At 38.5% G+C, this 24,967-nt stretch overlaps 3 protein-coding genes across 3 annotated transcripts in view; 1 reads left to right on the forward strand and 2 right to left on the reverse strand.

The window, feature by feature from the left end:
• baiap2l1b (BAR/IMD domain containing adaptor protein 2 like 1b) overlaps positions 1 to 21,442 on the forward strand; it is an 81,125-nt gene extending 59,683 nt beyond the window's left edge. The window contains exons 12-14 of the mRNA XM_067382679.1: positions 784 to 952; positions 19,905 to 19,945; positions 20,350 to 21,442. Of these exons, the coding sequence (XP_067238780.1) occupies positions 784 to 952; positions 19,905 to 19,945; positions 20,350 to 20,422 (283 nt within the window). The 3' untranslated portion in view covers positions 20,423 to 21,442. The remainder of the gene's footprint in view (positions 1 to 783; positions 953 to 19,904; positions 19,946 to 20,349) is intronic.
• Positions 2,484 to 4,410, reverse strand: LOC137013970 (uncharacterized). Its single transcript, XM_067378041.1, has one exon. It carries the CDS (start codon positions 4,161 to 4,163, stop codon positions 2,484 to 2,486), a length of 1,680 nt encoding a protein of 559 aa, XP_067234142.1. The 5' UTR covers positions 4,164 to 4,410.
• LOC137013983 (uncharacterized) lies at positions 7,072 to 9,402 on the reverse strand. The gene is made up of 2 exons (XM_067378057.1): positions 8,800 to 9,402; positions 7,072 to 8,573 (listed from the first exon to the last, which is right to left on the reverse strand). Exon 2 carries the CDS (start codon positions 8,377 to 8,379, stop codon positions 7,072 to 7,074), a length of 1,308 nt encoding a protein of 435 aa, XP_067234158.1. The 5' UTR covers positions 8,380 to 8,573; positions 8,800 to 9,402.
• Positions 21,443 to 24,967: the final 3,525 nt, after the last annotated feature.

The following is a 24,967-nucleotide window of genomic DNA, read 5'->3' on the forward strand; positions in this document are numbered from 1 at the left end:
ATAAGATGGTAAATATTTAATTGATGTGTTGTCAATACAATATATAACAATACGATATATAGGATATGATTGAATTTTATGTTATTGTTCAACAAATATCATTACCACCTCTCCCTATACACAGTGTATGCATGATCACGATTTAGAAAGCAAAAGTAAAAAGCGAGCGTGCGTCAAAAGCGTTTGCAATACCCCACATATTGATATCAGCTCCCTAGCGAATTCTAACAATCAATATATTTGCTCAACTATTTAATTGCGAGAGAATGCAAAAGCATTGAAATATATTTTTTCCTCCCATCTTATATTATTTTCCATTAACGTGCCTTTAGGGGCTGCATAGAATTGCCTTTCCGAAAGTATAGTATAGTATTCATAGTATTCGGCTTCAGGAATGCTTTTCTTACACACAATACTAACTGTAAATCCAGGTTTCGCTGCCTGGAGTCCAGTTGTTTCTGTGAATTGCAGCAATCGATTTACTTCTTTTTTCTGTAGCTTTCAGCAGGTGGTAAAAATATACCTCTGATTTCTTGTCAAATCTGTTTGTACACTCAATCGCAAAGCTCTTTCCCGTGTTGAATGTGTTTTGTGTGTTTTTCGCAGCATTCACAATGGAAACCAGTGCTGCCGCTCAGTCTTTTTGCCACTCGCTTTTCAGTCACTCCGGCCGACGGTGACGGCACATGCATACGCTCTATATGTTATTTGTAAGAGTAATAAATGCAGAATAAAGAAAGCATGAGATCAGTGTTCTGATGGTGATGTGATTGTGTGTTGTAGTTTTGTTGGAAACCCTTCGATGCGCAGTAAGAGCGTGGCCAACCTCATGCATCAGGAACCAGAGGACAACATGATGGTTCTGCCTCCAGCGGACTACAGCGATTCGCCCATCAGGAGAAACTCCACCAAGAGTCTGACGCAGACCTACACCCCATACACTGAGAACTCGGTCAGTCTTCTTCATCTTCCTCCTCATCTCTCCCCCCTTAACGCATACTGATGCTGCTTGGGCTGTATTCTCATCACTTTAGTCTGTTCAGATATGGCTGATCTTTGTTTGACTTATGATTGTCATCTCACAGGTGATTCAATTTACTTACATTAAATTGTATCATAGAGGAGTAAATAACCTCCCAGGACACACAGCAACACCCTGGCATCATAGTTTTTGAGTTTTCCATTGGCAAGCATCAAAAAGTACAAGTCTATTTAAGCTGCAAATGCTGTTAGATATAGGATAGGCTGTGTTTATTTAATTTAGCCCAGAACAACTGAAGCTCATGTGAAGTCTTCTCAGGTATAGTGTGGGTATAAATGTGTCTGAGTCAGCATCTAGGCCGTGCCGTGACGTGTATACAGTCGCAGTCCTTGTTGTCTGAGTGGATCAGAGGATCAGGATCACTTTAAAGAGGATTTCCGGTGGAGAAAAGCTAAATCCAAACTGCTCACATAGACGAGTGTCACCTTAGTGACAACAGTGAATTAAACAAAATCTACCCTTTCAAACTCACCAAATCTCACCGTTTATTTTAGCATGTTTGATTTCTGCCTAAAAAGCTAAATAGGATTCCCTTATAAGCGCACACTGTTCAACCTCATGAGACTGAGTCGTTGTTGATCAGAAGTAGCTGACGGATCAAATTACAAATTGTAATAGGAGTGGGAGATAGGACAGTATGAGTAATGCAATTCACATATTTTTGATGGAAATTCAACCCCTAATGTATTTATTACATAAGCATGTAGTAACATCTACGTGGTTATGTTATGTAATATATACAGTACATTTATTAATAATTGAAATACTAAATAATTTAATTAAATATTGAAGAAATGAGAGAGATCTTTTTTTCTAACTTAAAGGCTAAGATAAGATTATTTATTCTGCCCTCGTAAAAGAGTTCCCCTTCTTAACTAGGCAGATAGATAACTCCTTCCACAGGGACGTTGAATTAAAGCATGGATTTATTATGACCACCACTTCAAATATGTGGAACAGAGTAAAACTGAAATACATAAAAAATGAAAAAATAAGTTTCTAAAGAACGTGCATTAAAGAAATTTAACAGTTCAAATAAGGGATAACTGCATATACTATACACATTAATAAAGCAGATGCATGTAACACTGTACTGAAAATAATCTCTCTAAATATGAAATTTGTCCTGAATAACATCACCAATAACAATATAAGATGATGATAACGTTCTTGTAAGCACTTGTAATACTTACAGACAAAGCTTCTTTAAACGATTGCAAAGATGATGAAAGGATTGAAAATAGCTGCTTTAACCGTGTGACTATCAGCATCAACTGAGTAAAACAAGATGGCTGCTATTAAGGTCAGAGGTTATTATCAAAAACATAGAATAGCACCACCTAGTGGCTCAAAAATTAAACTACACTAAAGTACACTGGAAACAGTACACTCCCCGTCTGGTATCTGGTAAGATGCCATCATTAAGCATAATAACATTTATCTATTCAGTCCCAGCAGACAGCAGTAAAACGACGTCCGATATAGGTCGCAGGAACACCTTAGACGATCCATCTTTGACTACTTTGACCTCAACTTTCCTTACTTTCCCATCTCTCCCGGGAAATGTCTCTAACACGATTCCCATTGGCCAGTCGTTCCTTTTCGCTTGAATGTTTTTCAGTAGCACAACATCTCCTACTTGGAGATTGGAGCTCTCATTCTGCCATTTTTTACGGTTTTGCAAGGTTGCGAGATATTCCTTTCTCCAGCGATTCCAGAATGTATTGGCCAAGCTTTGGACTTGCCTCCACTGACGAATGAAGAGGTCCCTTTCACCAAATTCTCCTGGTGGAGGAGGAACTGCGGAAGTCTTTTGAGTGAGTAAAGTTGCTGGAGTCAGAATGAAAGGAGCGTCTGGATCTGTAGAAACAGGTACCAGGGGACGAGCATTGACTATAGCTGTGACCTCAGCCATGAAGGTGGTCAAAACCTCATGGGATAATTTTGAAGGTCCAAGTTTTTGTAGCATAGATTCAAGGATCCGTCTTGAAACCCCGATCATACGTTCCCAACTCCCACCCATGTGAGATGAGTGAGGAGGGTTGAACACCCAAGAGCATCCACTGTCACTCAGATACTCTTGTACCCTTCTGTCTTCTGTGACTGACTCCATCTTCAACTCCTTGCATGCTCCAACAAAGTTGGTGCCACAGTCCGACCGCAACTGTTTTGCTGGACCTCGAACAGCAAAGAATCTGCGGAGAGCATTTATAAAGCTGGAGCTATCCATTGACTCTATGACTTCAATATGTATGGCCCTAGTGCTCATACATGTGAACAGCACTGCCCAGCGTTTTGAGTTTGCTTGTCCTCCTCTGGTTCGACGTGAGGTGACCATCCAAGGCCCGAAAACATCTAACCCTACATAGGAGAATGGAGGGTCCATACTGAGCCTTTCAGGAGGTAGGTCAGACATCTTCTGAGTCAAAATCTTTCCCCGCAGTCTGCGACACTGTAAACATTGAAAGATCACACTACTGATGCGTCTCTTACCACCTATAATCCAAAAACCAGCCTCTCTCAATGCACCCTCAGTGAAGATGCGCCCCTGATGTGCAACTTGTTTGTGATAATGTTGAATGAGTAGAGATGTGATGTGACAATGACCAGGGAGAATAAGAGGACACTGTTCGTCCCTCCCAAGGTTTGCTTGTGAAAGGCGTCCACCAACCCTGAGTAAGCCAGATTTATCAATGTAGGGGGATAGATTGAAGAGAGGACTTTGTTTGGAAATCACAGTGCCTACTTGAAGGCATTTCAGCTCCTCTGAGAAGGCTTCTGCTTGTACACTGTGGATAAGAATGGACTTGGCCTTTTCCAGATCTTGGACTGAGCAGGGCTTAACGCATATATGCCACCCCCTGCAAGTGCTCTTGCCGCTATCCTGCTTAAAGGAATGGGTTATGTGCACAAGTCTTGCTATTGCACGAGTTAGCGATCGCCAGCTTGAGAATCTTTCAAATCGTTTGGTGTCCAACTCCTTACTTGAAGTATGTGTAGCACAAGAAGTGACTTGGGGACGTACTTCAATGTCTTCTTCTGGGTCTATCATGCTGAAGAGACTAGTGTCAGTTTCAGGTGATGTCGTCGTAAACAAGAATTTTGGACCAGTCAACCACATACTATGGGGAAGGTCAGCTGCCAAAACTGATCTTGTGGCTTGGTCGGCAGGGTTTTGATCGGTAGGTACGTATTTCCACTGCTCAGGGCATGTAGATTGCCGTATCCTTTGCACCCTGTTGTTAACATACACATAAAACTTCCTGGATTCATTACAGATGTAGCCTAGGACAACCTTACTGTCAGAATAAAAAGTCACAGCATCCAGTTTGGTGTCGATCTCATCTTCAATTGTTTCAGCTATTTCTACAGCCAGAACAGCTGCGCACAGCTCAAGTCTGGGGACAGAGATCTCAGGGCGGGGGCTAGTTTAGCCTTGCCAAACATAAAACCAACTTCTACATTACCACTTGCATTGGTAACCCTGCTGTAAGCGACAGCTGCAATAGCATTTGTGGATGCATCACAGAAGACGCACATCTCTTTTCTTTGTGCTTGACAGAGAGAGATTGTAGCATACGTGCGGGGAATCTTGACATGCTCAAGCTCTTTTAATGACTCTCTCCAAACCTTCCATTCCTTAAATTTCTCGTCTGGTAGAGGTGTGTCCCAGTCACAAGACTCTGTGGTTAGCGCTCTGAGCAGGAGTCTGCCCTGAATTACGACAGGTGCAGCAAAGCCAAGTGGGTCAAACAAACTGTTGATCGTTGACAGAACCCCACGTCTGGTGTAAGGTCTCAACTGGTCTGCAACCTGGAAGATGAACATGTCTTCAGACATGTCCCAACTCACCCCCAAACTTCTCTGAACTGGTGGGAGGCCAGTGCTCAGATCTAGATTCCTTAACTCCTTTGCAAGATCTTCTGCAGGAAATGATTTCATAACTTCCACTTTATTGGAGGCAATCTTGTGAAGATGTAGATTAGACAGAGCCAGCATTTCCTGAGTGGCCTTGAGCAGCTTGATGGCTTCCTCTTCTGTGGAGAGAGAGATAAGGCCATCATCCACATAAAAATTCCTTTCCACAAAGTGCCTTGCCTCGGATCCATAGTCCTTTTCACCTGCGAGGGCAGCCCTCCTGAGCCCATATATGGCAACTGCTGGAGACGGACTATTACCAAATACATGCACTCGCATCTGGTACTCCAGCACCTTGTTGTCTAAGTCATTGTTGTCATACCAAAGGAAGCGCAGAAAGTTCCGATGCTCTTTTGCGACCACAAAGGAATGGAACATTTGCTGGATATCTGCCATCACTGCCACACGTTCCTTCCTGAACCGCAGCAGAACCCCCAAGAGGCTATTGTTTGCGTTAGGGCCAGTAAGGAGAACATCATTTAATGATACACCTTGATGTCGAGCACTAGAATCGAATACCACCCTTATCTGGCCGGGCTTCTTTGGATGGTACACCCCGAACATTGGCAGATACCAGCACTCTTCATTATTCTGCAATTGTGGTGCCAACTCTGCATGCTTATTCTCAAATATCTTACGCATAAAATCCACAAAGTGTTCCTTTTCTTCGGGGGTGTGTTTTTAGTTTGCGAGTCAGTAACGTGAGCCGGTTGTTGGCTTGAACCTTGTTATTTGGAAGGCGTTGCCGTGGGCTACGGAACGGAAGTGGGGCAACCCAGCTATTTGACTCATCCTGATGGAATTCTCTTTCCATAATCTTCAGGAAGGCAAGATCATCCATAGAGGGAGCTGGTTTATCGTCATACTTTGTGTGGCAGAAAACTGACTCTCCTATCGGACATTCATTATGCATCAGCAAACTGCTCTGTTTAGGGTTCAGAGTGGAGGATTTCTGTGGCTCATTGTGAAGATTGAAAAAGTCCTTTACATGCATACTGTTTGGACATGGACTCATGTAGCTGGGGCGCCCATTTCCTAAAATATGAGTTTTGAAAACATCAACTGATGAAGGCTTGTGAGCTCCGTTAAGGCATACATCTCCAACTATCACCCACCCAAGGGCCAACCTCTGTGCAAAGGGAGCATATTGTGGTCCGTTGCATTGCTCCAGCACCTTGTGTGCCTGAATGAGGTCTCTTCCGAGAAGAAGCAAAATTTTGGCCTTTGGATCTAGACATGGAATCTTGGAGGCTACTGATTTTAAGTGGTTGTGGTATTTTGCAGCCTCTGGAGTAGGAATCTCTGCTCTGTTGTTTGGGATGAGGTTGCATTCAATAAGTGATGGAAGAGCAAGGCGTGTCTGTTCATCAAAGACTCCACCATAAAACCTTCAGCTCTACGCCCTTCAGCTTCTGTGATGCCTGCACACGTCCTAAGTGTGTAAGGTGCTGTATTGTCTGCAACATTAAACATCTCGAAGAAGGCAGATCTTGCCAGAGATCTATTACTCTGATCATCTATGATTGCATAAACCTTTTGTTTGTTCTGAGGCTCACCTTTTGGATACACATTTACCAGGCAGATCTTTGAGCAGGATTTTCCGCTGCTATGATCTCCACATACTTGTGTGCAGGTGGATGTGGCGACTGGGGAAAGGAGGCTCTTCTTGCTCCCCGCCATAGTTTGTAGAGGGATTGGTATCCTCCTTTTTTGACCAGGGGGCTGGGCCATTGTGAAGTGCGGCTATATGCTTGTTGCTGTCGCATTCAGAGCACTGGATTATTGCCTTACAGTCTTTTGCCTGGTGTGTAGTTGAGGAGCAGCATCTAAAACATATCGAGTTCTCTCTGAGGTAAGCTTTGCGTTCCTGCAAAGTCTTTTCCCTGAAACCTCTACACTTTCTAAGGGGATGTGGCTTTTTATGGATTGGACATTGTCTGTTGAGGTTGTCACTTGCCTTGTTAGATTCATCCCTTTGTGTGGCATTGTCTATTTCTGTTTTGTGAACGGTGATGGTAGTTCTGATTGCCTTTGTTGAAAATCTATCTCCTTTAAATGATGTAGCATTATGCATACTCATGTTAAAGCTGTGATCATTTCTCATGCGGGCCTCACAACAAATGAAATCGCAAAAGAATGAAAAGGGGGAAGCTGACACCATACTCATGCTTGTAACGAGTTCCCTGCAACATCCATTTCTCTTGTAGACTGTATGGGAGTTTCTCTAGAATGGAGCTGATGCCTCGTGCAGTATCCAGGAAGGTCAAGCCAGGTAGATAGCCTTCAGTTTTGGCTGCCCGCAACTCAAGAAGTAGGTCTCCTAGCTCTCTGAGACGTAGAGGGTCTTTGTTAGACAGCTTTGGGAAACGTTCAAGTTTGTTAAAGAGAGCTGCCTCAATGGCTTCGGCAGAGCCATAGCATTCCTCCAGCCGTGACCAGACCATGCCGAGGCCAATGTCTGGATGATTGATGTGGACTGATCTGATGCGCCTTGCTTGTTCAGTAGAATCTGGGCCAAGCCATTGTATAAGTAAGTCTAGTTCTTCACTAGGCTTAAGATCAAGTCCCTCAATAGCATTGCAAAAGCTGGACTTCCAGGCCCAATAGTTCTCCGGCTTATCATTAAATCTTGAAAGTCCACCTGTCAGAAGATCACGGCGAGCCAGGAACTTTGCAAGCTCAAACACATCTGAGCGAGCAGTATGAGACTCCTTGTGATGAGAGGGTGAGCAGCTTGTCAATTTAATGTTGTGTCTAGGAGACGATGCATCATGTAATGCAGAATTAAACTGTGATGTGTTCCCACCTGCATGTTTGTAGGATTCAGCATGAATCTGCATGGTGTGGGAGCTGAGGGGTGTTACAGTGTGTGCAAGGTCACGAGTTGGAGGCTGTCTCTCTGGCAAGTCCTGAAAAGGGCTACTCTGCACGAAAGGTTCAGGCTGTGGCAGATCAACACAGTATGGAGCTAATGGCTTGTCTTCATTGGTTTCTGCAAGCATTGGTATCTGTACCTCTTTATATTTATGCTGATCTTCTACATATTTCTCAGTCCTTTTCAATGAATCATTTGAAGAATGACACTCTTTGCCTTCAGACAGCCGTTCAGTGTCCCCTATTTCTGCAGCTGCCTCAAACACTGATGCTTCAGCTGCAGCAGCTTCTGCTTCTCTTTGTTGGTGGAGTGCATTCAGTGTAGCCTCCAAACGAGTCTCCTCTACTTTAAGCTGTGCTTGTACTTGAGCTTGTTTCACTCTCACCTCTATCTCCTTTTGCGCGTACGTGGCTCTAGTCAGTGCTGCTTCTGCCTTTGCGCGAGCCTCCAATGCGGCTACACTTGCTGCTGACTTGCTTGAGCGTCTTGATGATCGCGAACACACTGATCTGGTTTTCAGACTATGTTTCTCTTTCGAAGACATTCTGAAGTGAAAGCAGAACTTGAAATCCTATTCACTGATGCAGCAATCAATGTTAATTGTCTTTTTACTATTCTGCCCTCGTAAAAGAGTTCCCCTTCTTAACTAGGCAGATAGATAACTCCTTCCACAGGGACGTTGAATTAAAGCATGGATTTATTATGACCACCACTTCAAATATGTGGAACAGAGTAAAACTGAAATACATAAAAAATGAAAAAATAAGTTTCTAAAGAACGTGCATTAAAGAAATTTAACAGTTCAAATAAGGGATAACTGCATATACTATACACATTAATAAAGCAGATGCATGTAACACTGTACTGAAAATAATCTCTCTAAATATGAAATTTGTCCTGAATAACATCACCAATAACAATATAAGATGATGATAACGTTCTTGTAAGCACTTGTAATACTTACAGACAAAGCTTCTTTAAACGATTGCAAAGATGATGAAAGGATTGAAAATAGCTGCTTTAACCGTGTGACTATCAGCATCAACTGAGTAAAACAAGATGGCTGCTATTAAGGTCAGAGGTTACTATCAAAAACATAGAATAGCACCACATAGTGGCTCAAAAATTAAACTACACTAAAGTACACTGGAAACAGTACATTATTCATAATAAATAAATTGTATGTCTGACACAAGCAAAACCAGCTTCACATTATAAAGCACTTGAAGTTTAAACCAGAGGCTCAAAACAGCATGATAAAAAGATTGGACACATTTTGAATTTGTTGTAAAATAGCTGATCAACTCAATGTTAATGCACCATATTGCTTCACTATGTTGATTTACTACCTGAGAATCGATATGAAATCACTCCCATTTTAATCACTGAAGAGGTCTGCCCTGGAAGTAACATATTTTGCACATTTCTACCAGAGTATGATATTATAACAGGGGTCCTCAAATAGCAGTCCGGTTCCGGACCCTGGCTTGGTTCTTGATCTTTCACTATATCCTCTAATATTTTTATCTAGAGCCAAACATGCTTCATTTAATCTGTGTGCGTTGCTTCTCTCTCCTGCTGAAGACATATAGCACTACGAGAGCTGCAGATGACGTGGTTATTTTAACAACAGTAGCAAAAACAGTGAAATAAACAGCTAAATAGATTGATACTTTCACTAAAACACTGTAGAAAACGAGATCTGTAATACAAATCTTGTATCTTGTATCCTAAATCCAAATTCGAAAAGGCACGGAAAGTGAGTAACTCATTCTACGGAGCCCCTAAAGGGACATGTTTAGGCCTGGCACAGTAGTCCGTTACATTACAGTACATCACTTATCACATGTTGACCGACAGGATGCTGTCGGAGGATTTGGTGTGCAACACATCCTGAGTGTCATTGACAAATATCAAATATTAGTACCACAAATATGACAAATATTATTACCACTGCTCCCTATACACAAAGTATGCGTGATCATGAATTGGACAACAAAAGTAAAAAGTAAGCGTGCGTTCAAAAGCGATAGCAATACCCCGCATTGATGGCGGCTCCCTCACGAATACTAACAATCAATATAATTACCCAACTATATAATTGGGAGATAATGCAAAAGCATTGAAATATATTTTTTCCTCCCATCTTATATTATTTTCCATGTGCCTTTAGGGACTTTGTAGAATTTCCTTTCCGAAATATAGTACTCACACTGCAAAAAATGCTTTTCTTTCTTAGTTTTTTTTAATATTGTTTCTAGTCCAAATATTTAAAAATTCTTAAATCAAGAAGCATTTTCTAGACAGGTAAAATTGTCTCGTTTTCAGAAAAAAATAAGTCAAAATTAAGTGAGTTTTTCCTTAAAACAAACAAAATAATCTGCCAATGGGGAAAGCCAAATAATCTTGTTTTCGGTTTAAAATAAGATTATTTTACTTACCCCATTGGCAGATTATTTTACTTGTGTATGTTTAGGAATTGATTTATTTATTTATTGGCTAGGATGTGAGGTGTGCTAATAAAAACTGAGATTAGTGAAGAACAAAGTGAGAATTACCAAAATTGTTCCAGTAAAACATTCTATTTTATATTTGTTAAATAATTATTTGCATTGATTAATCCTAGAAAACCTGCTATGCTTTTCTATATTCATTATTCATTTTACACTAAACAGCAGATCAAATCCTTGATTAATTTTGACATTTAATTCAAATGTTCACTTAAATCTTTAATATTTGGAAACTTCTTTGCAATAGAAATGCTACAGACACTGCAATTTCTTGAAAAAGAACATGTGGACATCAAAACATGCACAAACTCAGCGAGGGTTTCAACTTTCGTTTTGAAATCACGATGAACAGTTTGCATATTTAGAAACATATTGATGTATTCTCCTGTGTTTGGGGTAGTTTTATAAATGATTTACCTTACAAATCTTGTGAAATGGCACACATTGTGTTCCCAGATGAACGTTACAAGCAACACAAACTCACAGCATATGCAGAGATGGAGTTTGAGACGCTCAACGCATGTAAATGATAACAGTTTGTGTGGAGAAGCATTTACTGTGAATGGAGCTGCTCTTAGACGCATGTAACCTGTATGCATGTATAATTAAAAATAATTAAAACGCATATTAAACCCGCAGGGCATATTTTTATTTAATTGAATTGCTGCCTTTGTGAATTCATAATAGCACTATGCTATTGTATGGTTTTTAAATGGTTTAATACATCATGCAGCCTAAAGGGTTAGTTCTCCCAAAAAGTGAGTCATTAATTACTCACCCTCATGTTGTTTCACACCCGTAAGACCTTTGTTCATCTTCAGAACACAAATTAAGATATTTTTGATAAAATCCAATGGCTCAGTGAGGCCTGCATTGACAGCAAGACAGTTAACACTTTCAATGCCCAGAAAGCTACTAAAGACAGTTAGTGGTTCAACCTTAATGTTATGAAGTGACGAGAATACTTTTTGTGCACCAAAAAAAACTAAATAACGACTTTATTCAACAATATCTAGTGATGTGCGATTTCAAAACACTGCTTCATGAAGCTTCGAAGCTTTACGAATCATTTGTTTCGAACCAGTGGTGAACCATTGAAATTTTGAAACACTTGTGACACAACAAAGCCTCATTTACTGAAATCATGTGATTTTTGGCAGTTTGATATGTGCTCTAAACCACTGATTCGAAACTAATGATTCATAAATATTTGAAGCTTCAAGAAGCAGTGTTTTGAAATCGCCCATCACTAGATATTGTTGAATAAAGTCGTTATTTTGTTTTTTTGGTGCGCAAAAAGTATTCTGGTCGCTTCATAACATTAAGGTTGAACCAATGTAGTCACATGAACTGTTTTAAATACATCTTCAGTAGCTTTCTGGGTATTGAAAGTGTTAATTATCTTGCTGTCAATGGAGGCCTCACTGAGCCATCGGATTTTATCAAAAATATCTTAATTTGTGTTCTGAAGATGAACGAAGGTCTTACGGGTGTGAAACGACACGAGGGTGAGTAATTAATGACAGAATTTATTTATTTATTTATTTTTTGGGTGAACCTCCCCTTTAAGAAAACAGTTTAATGGATTCTTGTCCGTGGAATGCACCTCTTCCTGTATTTTGCCAGTTACTCGACCTGGATAAATTGCAATCGAGTATTTTTTAAAGGAAGGATCAAGGAATCATGACAGCCCTATTAATTACTTAATTATTATTAAATACAAAATCACATCTTTTCAATATGCAGCTAATGTATGGGGGTTTTAACATGTCAAGATATCCTAAAACATGGTAGCCCGTGTTATTTGCATGCATGCAAACACATGAGGCAGAACTGTGGGCTGGGACACATTCCAACCAATGCATGTAAATGATGGTATTTTGCCTATTCCCAGAAGACCCTGTGTTGTGTTGCGCCCACAGCGGTTTCATCGAGCAGCCTGTTGTCATCAAGCAACGCAATACCAGAACTACGTAATGTCACGGTCCACGTCTATTGTATTATACTCATGCTAATTTTAGTGGTAGGGCTGGTCTGATGAGACACATGATCTCATTCCAGGTGCTCATTTAATGAGGTCTAATGACTCTGAAAGAGTCACCTAGCTGTGAAGCGTTATTTGTTTGGAGGAAGCCCTGATTTGTGATATTTGTGGGGTGCGGGTGTCAATGGCCGGGCTGTGAAAGTGGATACTCCTCTCTCTGGACGCGGTGAAATATTCATCGCTCACCAAATCCTCCAGTGAGCCCCGGCCTCCCGTCACACACACGCATCCGGGCCACGGCTCAACCTTTCCGATGGAATTCCACACGGACTTCAACCTGAAACCCGCTCCAGGGTTCCAAAGCGCTCGCAGATCCACCCATTCATTTACCCCGTCGGCACCAGCGCCTGCGGCTCACCTCCTGATATTGTACACACAATAGACGTGCCGGAGCCAGATCCGTAGGTGTGAAGCCCTGTTGTTCGGCACCTGTCCTCCCTGCTGAGGGTTGGCTCATCGCTGTGGCGAACGAGGGACTCGTGCCATGCAATTACTCAAGCCAAGCTCATCTCTCCGCCCCGGAAAGCCGGGGTAAACACGGACACTCTTCGTAAAAGCTCCCTGTATTAGTAGATGTCAAACAGGAAAGGAGATCTTCCTGTTGAAGTGAAGCTGAGGCTGTATTTTTCCACACACAAAGTGTTTTATCGGTGCAGGTCAGAGGTGGGCGAGGACGCGTCTCAAACCCTCACAGTTGAAGGCATTGTGTGAAAAATGCTCCCTACCTGGTTTTCTGTGTGTGAAAGAGAAAAAGAAGACAGCAGAGACTGATGCAAGACTGACAATAGATGTGAATCTCAAAAGAATGCAAATAGTGACACTGTAGCCATGAAAGAGACTGTGACACTGACATCAGAAAGCCTTACTGTATAAAAAAGTAGCATCTAACCAGATTAAGGCCATTTATATGCCAATGTTGATGTCAGAGATGAGATCTTGCTGATATCTGGAGTTAATATGCACAGCTGGATGATAGCAGTGGACTAATATGGTGCCAAAATAACCACTAAGTGAATCAAGAGGCATCTCTTCCCTGTGTACAGTTACTGCGGTTCTCAGCTGCCCTCTGCTGGAGACTCAGATTTCAGTCCTCACTATTATCACTATAGCACAAGTATTGCCGTTACTCATACTTAAGGTTATGCATTTCAGCAAGCCACTTAAATTAATCTTGCGCTGTTTGAGCTACGAACATGAATGATGCCTCACATTGTGTGGCTTGTCAGAGATGTGTTGATCAGGCTTGAGATTTTCATCTGGAGAACAATAAAATGAGCAAAATATCCCACAGACAACAAAGGAGAGACTGAAGTTAAAGCTGTGTGAAATCTTTTTAAGACTTTTCTGAGAAAAAAAATGGCAATTTAAAATTATTTATTTATTTATTTATTTATTTTTTAAAGCTCCATATTTGCTTTGCTGATTGTCAGGCTGCTTAATTTATATATTAATATAACCTTAATAATAATAATGAATATTATCATTATTATTACTAAATAAAAATATTATACAAAATAGGGAACACTACTATTGTGATATTTTACTGTAAAATAAAAATAGAGTATTTAATAAAAAATTATTTTTAAATATTTATGGCTGTCTTAATTATTTCATTTTCAATCGGAAACCATTTAATTGTGAGTTTATTTAAAACAAAACATTTTTTTTAAAGTTCCAGATTTGCTGTGCTTCTTCTTAGAGCTGCTTAATAGTAGTATTAATAATAATAATAATTATTATTATTTATTTATTATTTACTAATCTATTTTTCATTTTACAGAAATATTACAAAATAAGGACCACTACTATTGTAATATTTCTGTAATATGAAAAATAGAGTATTTAATAAAACATAATACAAAAATAAGTTTATTTGACAGTATAACTGTAAAATAAAACTTTTGTATTGTTTTTTTTAAATTGCTTATATTAAAATGTTTGGCTGTCTTAATTATTTTTTTATATATAATATAATTAATATATATATATATATGTGTGTGTGTGTGTATATAATATACATACATACATACATACATACATACAGTGCCCTCCACAAATATTGGTACCCTTAGTAATTATGAGCAAAAGCAGCTGTGAAAAAAAATCTGCATTGTTTATCTTTTTGATCTTTCATTCAAAAAATTCACAAAAATCTAACCTTTCATTGAAGGAAAAGAATTGAAAGTGGGGGAAAAGGCTCATTATGAAATAAATGTTTTTCTCCAATACATGTTGGCCACAATTATTGGCACCCCTAGAAATTCTTCTGAGTAAAATATCTCTGAAGTATATTCCCATTTACATTTTTTAGCACACCAGGGTGACTAGGAGCATGAAATTGTCCAGCCATGACTTCCTGTTCCACAGGAGTACAAATATGTGTAAACACAGAGGCCAAATTCCCTTAATCATTCATCACAATGAGTAAAACCAAAGAATATAGTTCTGATGTGCAGCAAAAGATCGTTGAGCTTCACAAAATAGAAAATGGGTATGGGTAAGAAAAAAGCTAACACATTGAAAATCCCCATTTCCACCATCAGGGCAATAATTAAGAAGTTTCAATCAACTAAAGATGTTACAAATCTGCCTGGAAGAGGACGTGTGTCTAAATCATCCTAATGTGAAGTGAGGAGGAAAGTTTGAGTGGACAAAGACTCTCCAAGGATCACAGCTGGAGATTTGTGGAGATTAGTGGAGTCTTGAGTCTCAGAAAGCCTAAAAAAATGATCAAACAGCACCTACATCCCCACAAGTTGTTCGGGAGGGTTTGAAGAAAAATCCTCTGCTCTCATCCAGAAACAATCTCCAGCATATTCAGTTGTCAGACAAGACTGGAACTTCAAACGGGACCGGATTCTACGGTCAGATGAAACTAAAACAAGAGCTTTTTGGCAGCAAACCCACCAGATGGATTTGGTGCACACATGGATAAAAAGTACCCCATGCCCACGGTTCAATATACTGCTGGATCTTTAATGCTGTGGGCCTATTTTTCTGCTGGAGGTCCTGCACATCTTGTTCAGATACATGGTATCATGGATTATATCAAATACCAACAGCTTCTAGCTTCTGCTAGAAATCCAATAATGGGCTGTGGTTGGATCATCCATCAGGACAATGATACAAAACAAACATCAAAACCAGCACAAAATGAAGCTTCTGCCATGGTTGTCCCAGTTCCCTGACCTGAACCCTAAAGAAAATGAGTGGAGTGAACTGAAGAGAAGCAGCACCATCATGGATCTGGGAATCTGAAGGATTTGGAGAGATTCTGCATGAAGGAATGGTCTCTGATCTCTTGTCAGGTGTTCTCCAAACTCATCAGGCGTTATAGAAGAAGACTCAGAGGTGTTATCTGGGGAAAAAAACATTGCAATAATTGGGTGCCAATAATTGTGGCCAACATGAACTAGAGAAAAACATTTCATAATGAGCTTTTCCACCCATTTTCAATTGTTTTACTTAAATGAAAGTGATTTTTTTTTTTTTTTTTTTGAAAGATAAACAATGCAGATTTATTTTCACAGCCGCCTTTGCTCATATTTACTAAAGGTGCCAATATTTGTGGAGGACACTGTTATTTATAATTATTATTATTATTATTATTATTCATATTACTAAATAAAATAATAAACAAAATAAGCAACACTACTATTGTAAAATTTCACTGTAAAATGAAAAAAAAAAAAATACAAAAATAAGTTTATTCTCTTTTGTGATGAACTTATAAAATAGTTGTGTAGATGAGGCCATATGCACGTATACTCCATATACTTACATTTTGCTCAGGGCTGTTTGCATATTATTACATATTATTATTTTGCATATGTTACGACTTCCAAGGATCAGGATTTGCGTATACCCACTTGTATTGTTTTGTGTCAAAAGTCCATAATCTATTGTCATGTTATAATAGTACACCACTTCTTTTTTAGGACTACACCACTGCTTATAAAGGAGTCAGAATTATCATTGAGAAGACATAATCCTGGACTAGACATGTAATCAATTGGTAGTAAGGGGGACAAAACAATGTTTACGTAATTCCATAGGTTGACAACAGTTGGGCACTCCCTAAATATGTGAAGAATACCTGATGATACAGTGTTACAGATATGGCAGTTATAAGTTTCATTTTGAACCTCTGTGGATGACTTTGAAATGGATAAGACAAGTTTTTGGAAGTTAAAATGAGATTAGACGACACATTCATCCAGTCGACAGCTAAATTCAAATAATTCAAGATTCCAAATAGATTTAATAGAAAGAGGCTTTTGTTAAGTTTACTATGTATTAAAGAAACGGATGGCTGACCAGAGGATGGTGAGATCCAATCTGTGGGTGGACTCTTTTGACTTCAGTCAGACAACACCCACCCAGAACTGCAATGTTTTAATCTGTATGCTTTTAAATTTGCATCTTGTGATATTCTGAGTTTTGTTTTGTTTATTGATACTACCTCTTATGCATGTGTTTGCATATGTATGTGACAGCGGCTGAGAAATAAATTTGCACACAAAATGCTAGACATCATTTACAGCCTATGAAAGACTCGCTTTTTGCAGCTTTGACACTTTCAGTTTTCTGCACACATACCCGATGACAGTAATCAGATCGTGTCTTCTTTAATACCCGTCACAATGGTCACACGGCTTTAAAGTACTCGTGTTTCCAGCAGGACTAGATTCCAGACCTTGTGTGCTCAGCTCTTCCTGTTAGACATCAAACCTGAATGACTTCTGGATGCAGAGGAATGCCTGACCTTCTGCACTTTCTAAAGCAGCTCTGATGTTTCTTTTATTGATGTTTCAGACTGATTGAAGGAAGCTTCTCATCATATAATCAGACTGTGTTTTACTAATGCTGGGAGTAGCGCACTACCATACTTTTTAGACTATTTCTGCAGTATATTGGATGTATACTGCACATTATGATAAAATTCTGTATGTGTGGGATACATAAATGTTCTACATTTGCCAAAATGTGCTATGTATAACCAAAGCGCACAGCCAGGGTTCCCAATCTTTTTCAGAGATCATTCAAAATTCATTATGACGGGAATAAAAGACTAGGATCACAGATTCAATGCCTAAAGTAATATATTCCAGACGTTTTTAAAAACATATAGTTTGTTTTAATTTTTTTTAAATTCATAATATATTTTTGACGGCATTTGGAAAGCACACTGTTTATATTCATCTTAATTTATTTTATAGCGTATTCATATAATATATAAATAAACTACTTAAAGGATTAGTTCACTTTCAAATAAAATTTTCCTGATAATTTACTCATCCCCATGTGATCCAAGATGTTCATGTCTTTCTTTCTTCAGTTGAAAAGAAATGAAGGTTTTTTATGAAATCATTCCAGGTTTTTTCTCCTTATAGTGGACTTCACTGGCCTCCAAACGGTTGACGGTCAAATTTACAGTTTCAGTGCAGCTTTAAAGGGCTTTAAACGATACCAGACGAGGAATAAGGGTCTTATCTAGAGAAACGATCGGTCATTTTCAAAAAAAAAAAAAAGTTTTATATAAACAAATGATCACCTTTTCCAAGTGGTTCTGCCAAAACCACACTTACGCTGTATGTCCTACGCCTTCCCTATTCTGTTTACGGAAAAAAAGGTACTGGTGCTGCATTCATTCCGTAAGTTGAACAGTAGGGCTGCACGATTTATCGCACGCGATTTGGCAAAGGCTGCGATTATTTTATGCGCAGCTTGTCAGAGCTATACGGCTCTGTGATCAGTAGTAAATGCTTCTCCATCTGAAAGCCAGAGGGCGCTCTTACGCAGAAACTCCAAATATTCCCTGCTGCAGAAGTAGATAACACATGTCATTCCAGGAAATCCTATACAATCGCTGTAGCTGAATAAACAGAATATTGAAACATTTTGATTGATTAAACATGATTAATAAACACAGGACTGCCATATTCTGTGTAAGCCACTTCATCTGACAGAAGGATGCTCAGCTGTCGTTATGAAGTGAGTTTGGAGTAAAACACATTATTAAATGTTGTTTTTTGTTGAACAAGATGTTAATAAATGCTTCTCATGTCTAGAAAGATGTTTGACGCGTGTTGTTTTTTCAAATGCACATTATAAGCGATCAAACTTTCAGATGTTTTCAGATGGATTATCATTTGGAGCCATAATTCACTGACAAGATAATTGCAGCTATGCGATTTCATAATTGCACTAAGACAAAACGTTTAAGCGTGATTTCAATGGGTTTTTTCAAATCGTACAATTACTCGTGCAGCCCTATTGAACAGGGAAGTCCACCAGTAGGTGGCAGCAAATAACGGTCTTAACGAGTAAGTCATTGGAGGAATTCTTTCAAATTATTCATTCAAAATGCTTTATAAATTTTACAAAATTTACAAAAGAAGCAAATGACGGTCTGTATGGATGGGTCATTGAATCAATGATTCGTTCAAAAACTCAGATTCATTCAGAATCAAAAAGGACAATAGACAATATTTTGTCTAAAATGTAAGTTTAGTGTTCCAGAAAATCAATATTAGATTTGCAGTCAGGTAGCCTACTATTATATTACCATAGATGATACACGATATGGCATAGATGAACACATCCCTAATTTTAAACACTGAGCTAAAGTGAGTGAATCGCTGAATATGTGAAACTGAATATGTGATATGTGACTCATTTTGACTTCCCATATTCTTCAGAAGTATAAAAAACTAGAGGGACTACGTGAAAGGATTACTACAAAAAACTATTTCTTATGGAGATGGAAGAAGTTTTAATAATTCTGAAACTAAATAATAAGACTTTACATATCGATTTGCTACACTTTATTGGGCTAATGCTGTCATGCATGCTGCAGTTTGCTGTGCCAAGCCCAAGCATATACCGTGTCAAAATGATTTGTTTAATAATTATTAACATGTTTAGGTAGGCCACTTAATTCCTAGCTCCTTCAAGTGCAACTGTCAAAGCAAGTCAGCATCACTATGTCGGTGTGATTAAACAACGTAATTCAAAATACTTCTCTCATGTGTCAAACCTTAGAGGGTCAGAACATAGCACTTTCTGCTAAAAGCGTTAATTATTTTGGATTAATTGTAAACTACTTGTTCTTCAATGACAAACAAAGAAAGAATTGTCCAGGACATTTGATTCTTTGTCTCATTTTCCATGTATTTTCCAGTGTGATTACAGGAACCAGAAGCAATGAATCGTATTTTATGCTACTTAAACTTCCAAAGAAAAAAATAGCTGTATGCCACTTGCTGAATTAACCATGGAACATAATGAGGTCAAAAAAGTACATTACTATTTGAAACTTGTATTGTTGCATACTCATTGCAGTACTGCTAGTGTGAGTGTCCGTTTCTCAGACTGCTGTGTCCTATTCACAGCTCTTAAAGGTTTTATTTTGGTTATTCACCCTCCTGTGGTACCTGGCTGCTTGTCAACGAGCTTATAGATTGCTGTCTACTCTGCAGATGTGTGACGTGTCCTGCTCTTTGTTTCCTGTAGGTCCCTCTGTCAAACGGGCTGCCAAAGCATCCTTTCCTAGGGTGAGTATTAATGGATCATGTTTGTTGTCTGTCCTCAATGCTTGCAATGTGAATGATCAACTAGTGAATCGATATGAAATTCATTTTGACAGTGATCCATTGAGTGTCATTTAGTCGAGAGCAGCTACACAGGCTTAGGACGTTTTGCTTTTGAATTTATATTTAGACATCATGAATCACTGTTACAAAATATCAACTCATCAAGAAATCAGTTTTTGTTGAAAGTTTAGCACTTTTTTTGTACTAAAGTATGAAGTAGGAAAAGTCTCATGAAAAACAAAAACTTAGCACAGTTGTTTTGCACAGAAAAGCACCATTCACAGTTTCTAAAGAAAATGTATAAATGTTCTTAAAATCTGTCGTTGCATATGAACAGCCAGAGTAACGGTATTGTGTGTCTTTAGGGGAGGGAATCCATTCGCTACAGTAAAACTTCGGCCCACGATCACCAATGACAGATCAGCCCCCATCATCTGATCGACTCCAAAGCTGGCCTTCATGCTCTCCCAGAGCGCACTACAGTGAACACACGCATTCCCACAGGGCTCGCTGGATTCGGACAGAGACCCTCCGCTGAGAATGCTGGGATTCACAGTAACACACTTAAGCACACAAACTCCCACATACTGTTGAACCACTATTTATGTCTGTCCCCTTAAAACCTCCACCTCTCTCTCTCTCTCTCTGAGGAGAGAGAGAAAGAGAGAATGTAATATATAATAATTATATATATATATATATATATATATATATATATATATATATATATATATATACATCTTGAATGTGTGTGTATATAGAGAGGGAATCAATGTATATGCATATAGTTGTAAGGATCACTAAAGCAGGTAGTCAGATGTTGATCTTTCAGAGCGTCATTATGTAAATACACGAGAGAAGATGAGTGCGATCTTAACTTTTTTTTATATATATATATATATATTTACACTAGATGGGAACCTGCTTTAGCAGAAAAGTCCTGATGATAGTGATGTGAACCGAAATGCTGTTGAAAAATTCTACTTATTGTAGGTGCTGTCTGAACTGGTCGCTATTCCTTAAAACACTTGAGCCCAATTATCCTGGTAACTAGTGGAATGAGCTTGACCTGATGGATTCCTGAGCGTGAAGTGAATTAAAGCGTTATGATCCTAGTGAAGGTCATCGATTGGAAAGTAGAGCCATGTTTATGTAAGCATGTTTACCAGAGTTAGCTGGCTAACTCGCTCAGCTAGCCTTTAGCGAGACGGTCAATCTCCAGTTTGAGCCGGAGACGTCCAGTGTGCAGACGACACCACCATCTACAAGAGCTTTTATAGCTGATTTTCTTTTTTAGATCATTAATTCTTTTAGGACAAGGGAGCTTTGCTTTTATCAGTGTAGTCACAACAATGAATAATGATCCATTGTCGGTCAGTGGATAGTGATTTATTTATCTTGTGCTTTGGGGAAACTATTCATTCGGCTTTGATTGTATCAATGCACTTTTCCGCTGATGTTGGCCTGAGATCTTGTAGATCATTGCTGTATGAAAATAAAAATATTTTGTTTCTAAATGTGTTTTAGTTTTAAAATATGAGAGTAATGTTGCAACTCCAAAAGAGAGGATGAATAATTTAGATTAGAAACACTGTGAATGAGTATGAATGATTTAAATTCTTGGTAATAAATACTTTTGTACATGAAGACTTCCAGCACTGCACATTGTGGATGCTCCCTGTACTCAACTGATCATCTGTGTTAGGACAGACATTCATATGCAATGCTGCGGAGGGTTCCGGAACAGATGGAAAATTTTGGTTATATGATGGTCATATTTCAGGATTCTTTACCATAAAAAAAATCTCTGACACCTTGCACTTCTGGAGACTCCAGGTAGGTTGCCATTCTGGAAAATGGTGGCTCTGGAGACTAATGCTGGGTACACACCACAAGATAATCAGGCTGATTTTGGGCTGACTTCTCCCCTTCCGACAATCCTAGGTAATGTCCTAATTATCTTGATGGTTCTACAGATTATTTCATCAGATCTTCCCGTGGTGTGAGGTGTGTTAAGAGTGACTGAATCTGCTCGGAAGAACTTCGAACATGTTGAATAGTTACAATGAGAAATCCTGATGTGTGGGGTGAACCCTGAGGACAAACGCTCTGGATATTAGGGGAGCGCGGGCACAAACTAACATGGTATTTAAATACTTCCACACACCCTAGCATGAAGAATCTTAGCGTATTTACTAGTTGCCATATCGACAATATATAGAGAAAAAATTGCGCCAAAATTCAAAGGTTTTTGGAAGATATCACTGAACATTTATTTAACAATAAAACAAAAGTAAATGTATTACTTAAGCTAATTTTTCATCTATATTTTTTATTTAAAGGTGCCATAGAACGTCTTTTTAAAAGATGTAATATAAGTCTAAGGTGTCCCCTGAATGTGTCTGTGAAGTTTCAGCTCAAAATACCCCATAGATTTTTTTAAATTAATTTTTTTAACTGCCTATTTTGGGGAATCATTAAATATGCACCGATTCAGGCTGCGGCCCCTTTAAATTCTCGTGCTCTCCGCCCCCGGAGCTCGCGCTTGCCTTAAACAGCATTTACAAAGTTCACACAGCTAATATAACCCTCAAATGGATCTTTACAAAGTGTTCATCATGCAGCATGTCTAATTGTGTAAGTATGGTATTTATTTGGATGTGTACATTTGATTCTGAATGAGTTTGATGTGCTCCGTGGCTAAAGCTAACATTACACACTGTTGGAGAGATTAATAAAGAATGAAGTTGTGTTTATGAATTATACAGACTGCAAGTATTTAAAAATGAAAATAGTGACGGCTCTTGTCTCTGTGAATACAGTAAGAAACGATGGTAACTTTAACCACATTTAACAGTACATTAGCAACATGCTAACGAAACATTTAGAAAGACAATTTACAAATATCACTAAAAATATCATGATATCATGGATTATGTCAGTTATTATCGCTCCATCTGCCATTTTTCGCTATTGTTCTTGCTTACTTACCTAGACTTTACCTTGTCTAATGCCTTGAACATGAGCTGGCATATGCAAATATTGGGTCATACATATTAATGATCCCGACTGTTATGTAACAGTCGGTGTTATGTTGAGATTCGCCTGTTCTTCAGAGGTCTTTTAAACAAATGAGATTTATATAAGAAGGAGAAAACAATGGAGTTTGAGACTCACTGTATGTCATTTCCATGTACTGAACTATTGTTATTTAACTATGCCAAGATAAATTCAATTTTTAATTCTATGGCACCTTTAAAATTAGACAAATCTGATATTATTTTAATCTCCAATCTCTTGTTTAGCAGTTTGGGTAGTTCTTTAATGCTTCATTAACTATCAGAAGACACTAAACAGGTTTAAAATCCAGTTGCGCAGATAGGGTTCGTTGTAACACTGCGTTACAATGTGCCCCACTATTAGAACTACATTATTCTATACAGTTACGATACAACTGGCATAATAAAGTTTTATGAATTTCTGTTGATAAACTATGGAAAAAAGTGAATAAAGACTGAAAGGAAGAACCTGAACATACGGAAAATTTTATTTCAAGAAATGTTCAGCATTTGTACTGTCTCGTCTATTTGTCTGGTGTTCTGTGAGTGGAGGCTCTGTGTTTTTCTGAATATATTTCTTCATCTGTTTGCCTGTATTGTTTTGACCAGTGCTGTATAGATGTGTTTTACAGAGTGTTCATTGTCAAACCTCAAAATTATTTAAATTTGAATTTCTAAAAAAAATAATTTTATATGAAAAAAAAAAATCTTTTATTGACAAAATATTTTACTTTGTCATGTATATTTTTTTTTTTAAATTAAGTCAGATACAAATTTCAGCAGTCATATGGTCATGTCACAATGTGCCCCACCTATGTGGCATGTTGTCACATTTCACTTCCCTTCTTTCGGGGTAAATAAAGAAAAAAGTATACACTGTATAAATGAAACAATACAGTGTACAGTGCGGGAAACAATCCAACCCTCTCCATTGACTTTGCATTGAGTGAGGCTTCCTGCTTGTCATTTCTGACTTATAACAAAAAACAGAACAATGCCTAAAAGCTGCTATGTGAAAAGGTGTACAGCAAACAAGCTAAAAAAAAAAACCCAGAACCAAAAACCCAATAGTTTTTATAAGCTGTCAACCCAAAAAATGAGCATTTAAGGACACAAAAGTGGACACAGGCGATTGAGACAAAGCGTGACCTGTTATATTACACTGAGAACTACGCCCACTGGAGGGGAACGTAATCAGCGACAGAAAATATTATATATAAAACTGACATCTGGATATTTGACTTACCAGTGACTAAATGTTTACTGCACACAAAGGCTTACTGAAGCATACTGAAAGTCAGGATCCCAAAATTAACCCATTTTTTCTGCTCATGCTTCGCTTCTTATTGTCTGTATCCACTTTTTCCTCTCCTTAAAGGCTGGCATTTATGGTTCGATAGCTTATAAAAACTTAGTTCTGGGTTTTCAGGTGTTAAAATGGAGAAAAAAAACCTTGGGAGGAACCAGGCTTAGTCGGGGGGCCAGTTCTCCTCTGGCGAACTGCTTTATTATGATGGGATCACAACATTCAAAGTATTTATTCCAGTTCCATCCAGTTGAGGATCGTATTCATCACGCCGGTGTGGACGGTTTGTCACATACCAGCTTTTAGGCATTGTTCTCCTTTTTTGTTATAAGTCAGAAATGACAAGGAGGCAGTCTCACGCAATACAAAGTCAATGGAGACAGTTGGACAGAAACCTTTTGTAACATTATAAATGTCACTTTTGATCAATTTAATGAGATGAAATTCTTCAAAATATATATATATATACGTAAATTGTTACAGGTCAGGTGAGTTTGATGAGGAAGTTTTATATATACGTTTCACTGATGAGGAAGTTCAAAATGTTGTTCTGTGCACTGACATCTCTAAATGAGGTCCAATAGAGTTAACAGACAGAAAAAAACAACACTTGCAGAA

This window comes from Chanodichthys erythropterus, chromosome 3, assembly GCF_024489055.1.
Source record: "Chanodichthys erythropterus isolate Z2021 chromosome 3, ASM2448905v1, whole genome shotgun sequence".
Taxonomy (NCBI): Eukaryota; Metazoa; Chordata; class Actinopteri; order Cypriniformes; family Xenocyprididae; genus Chanodichthys; species Chanodichthys erythropterus.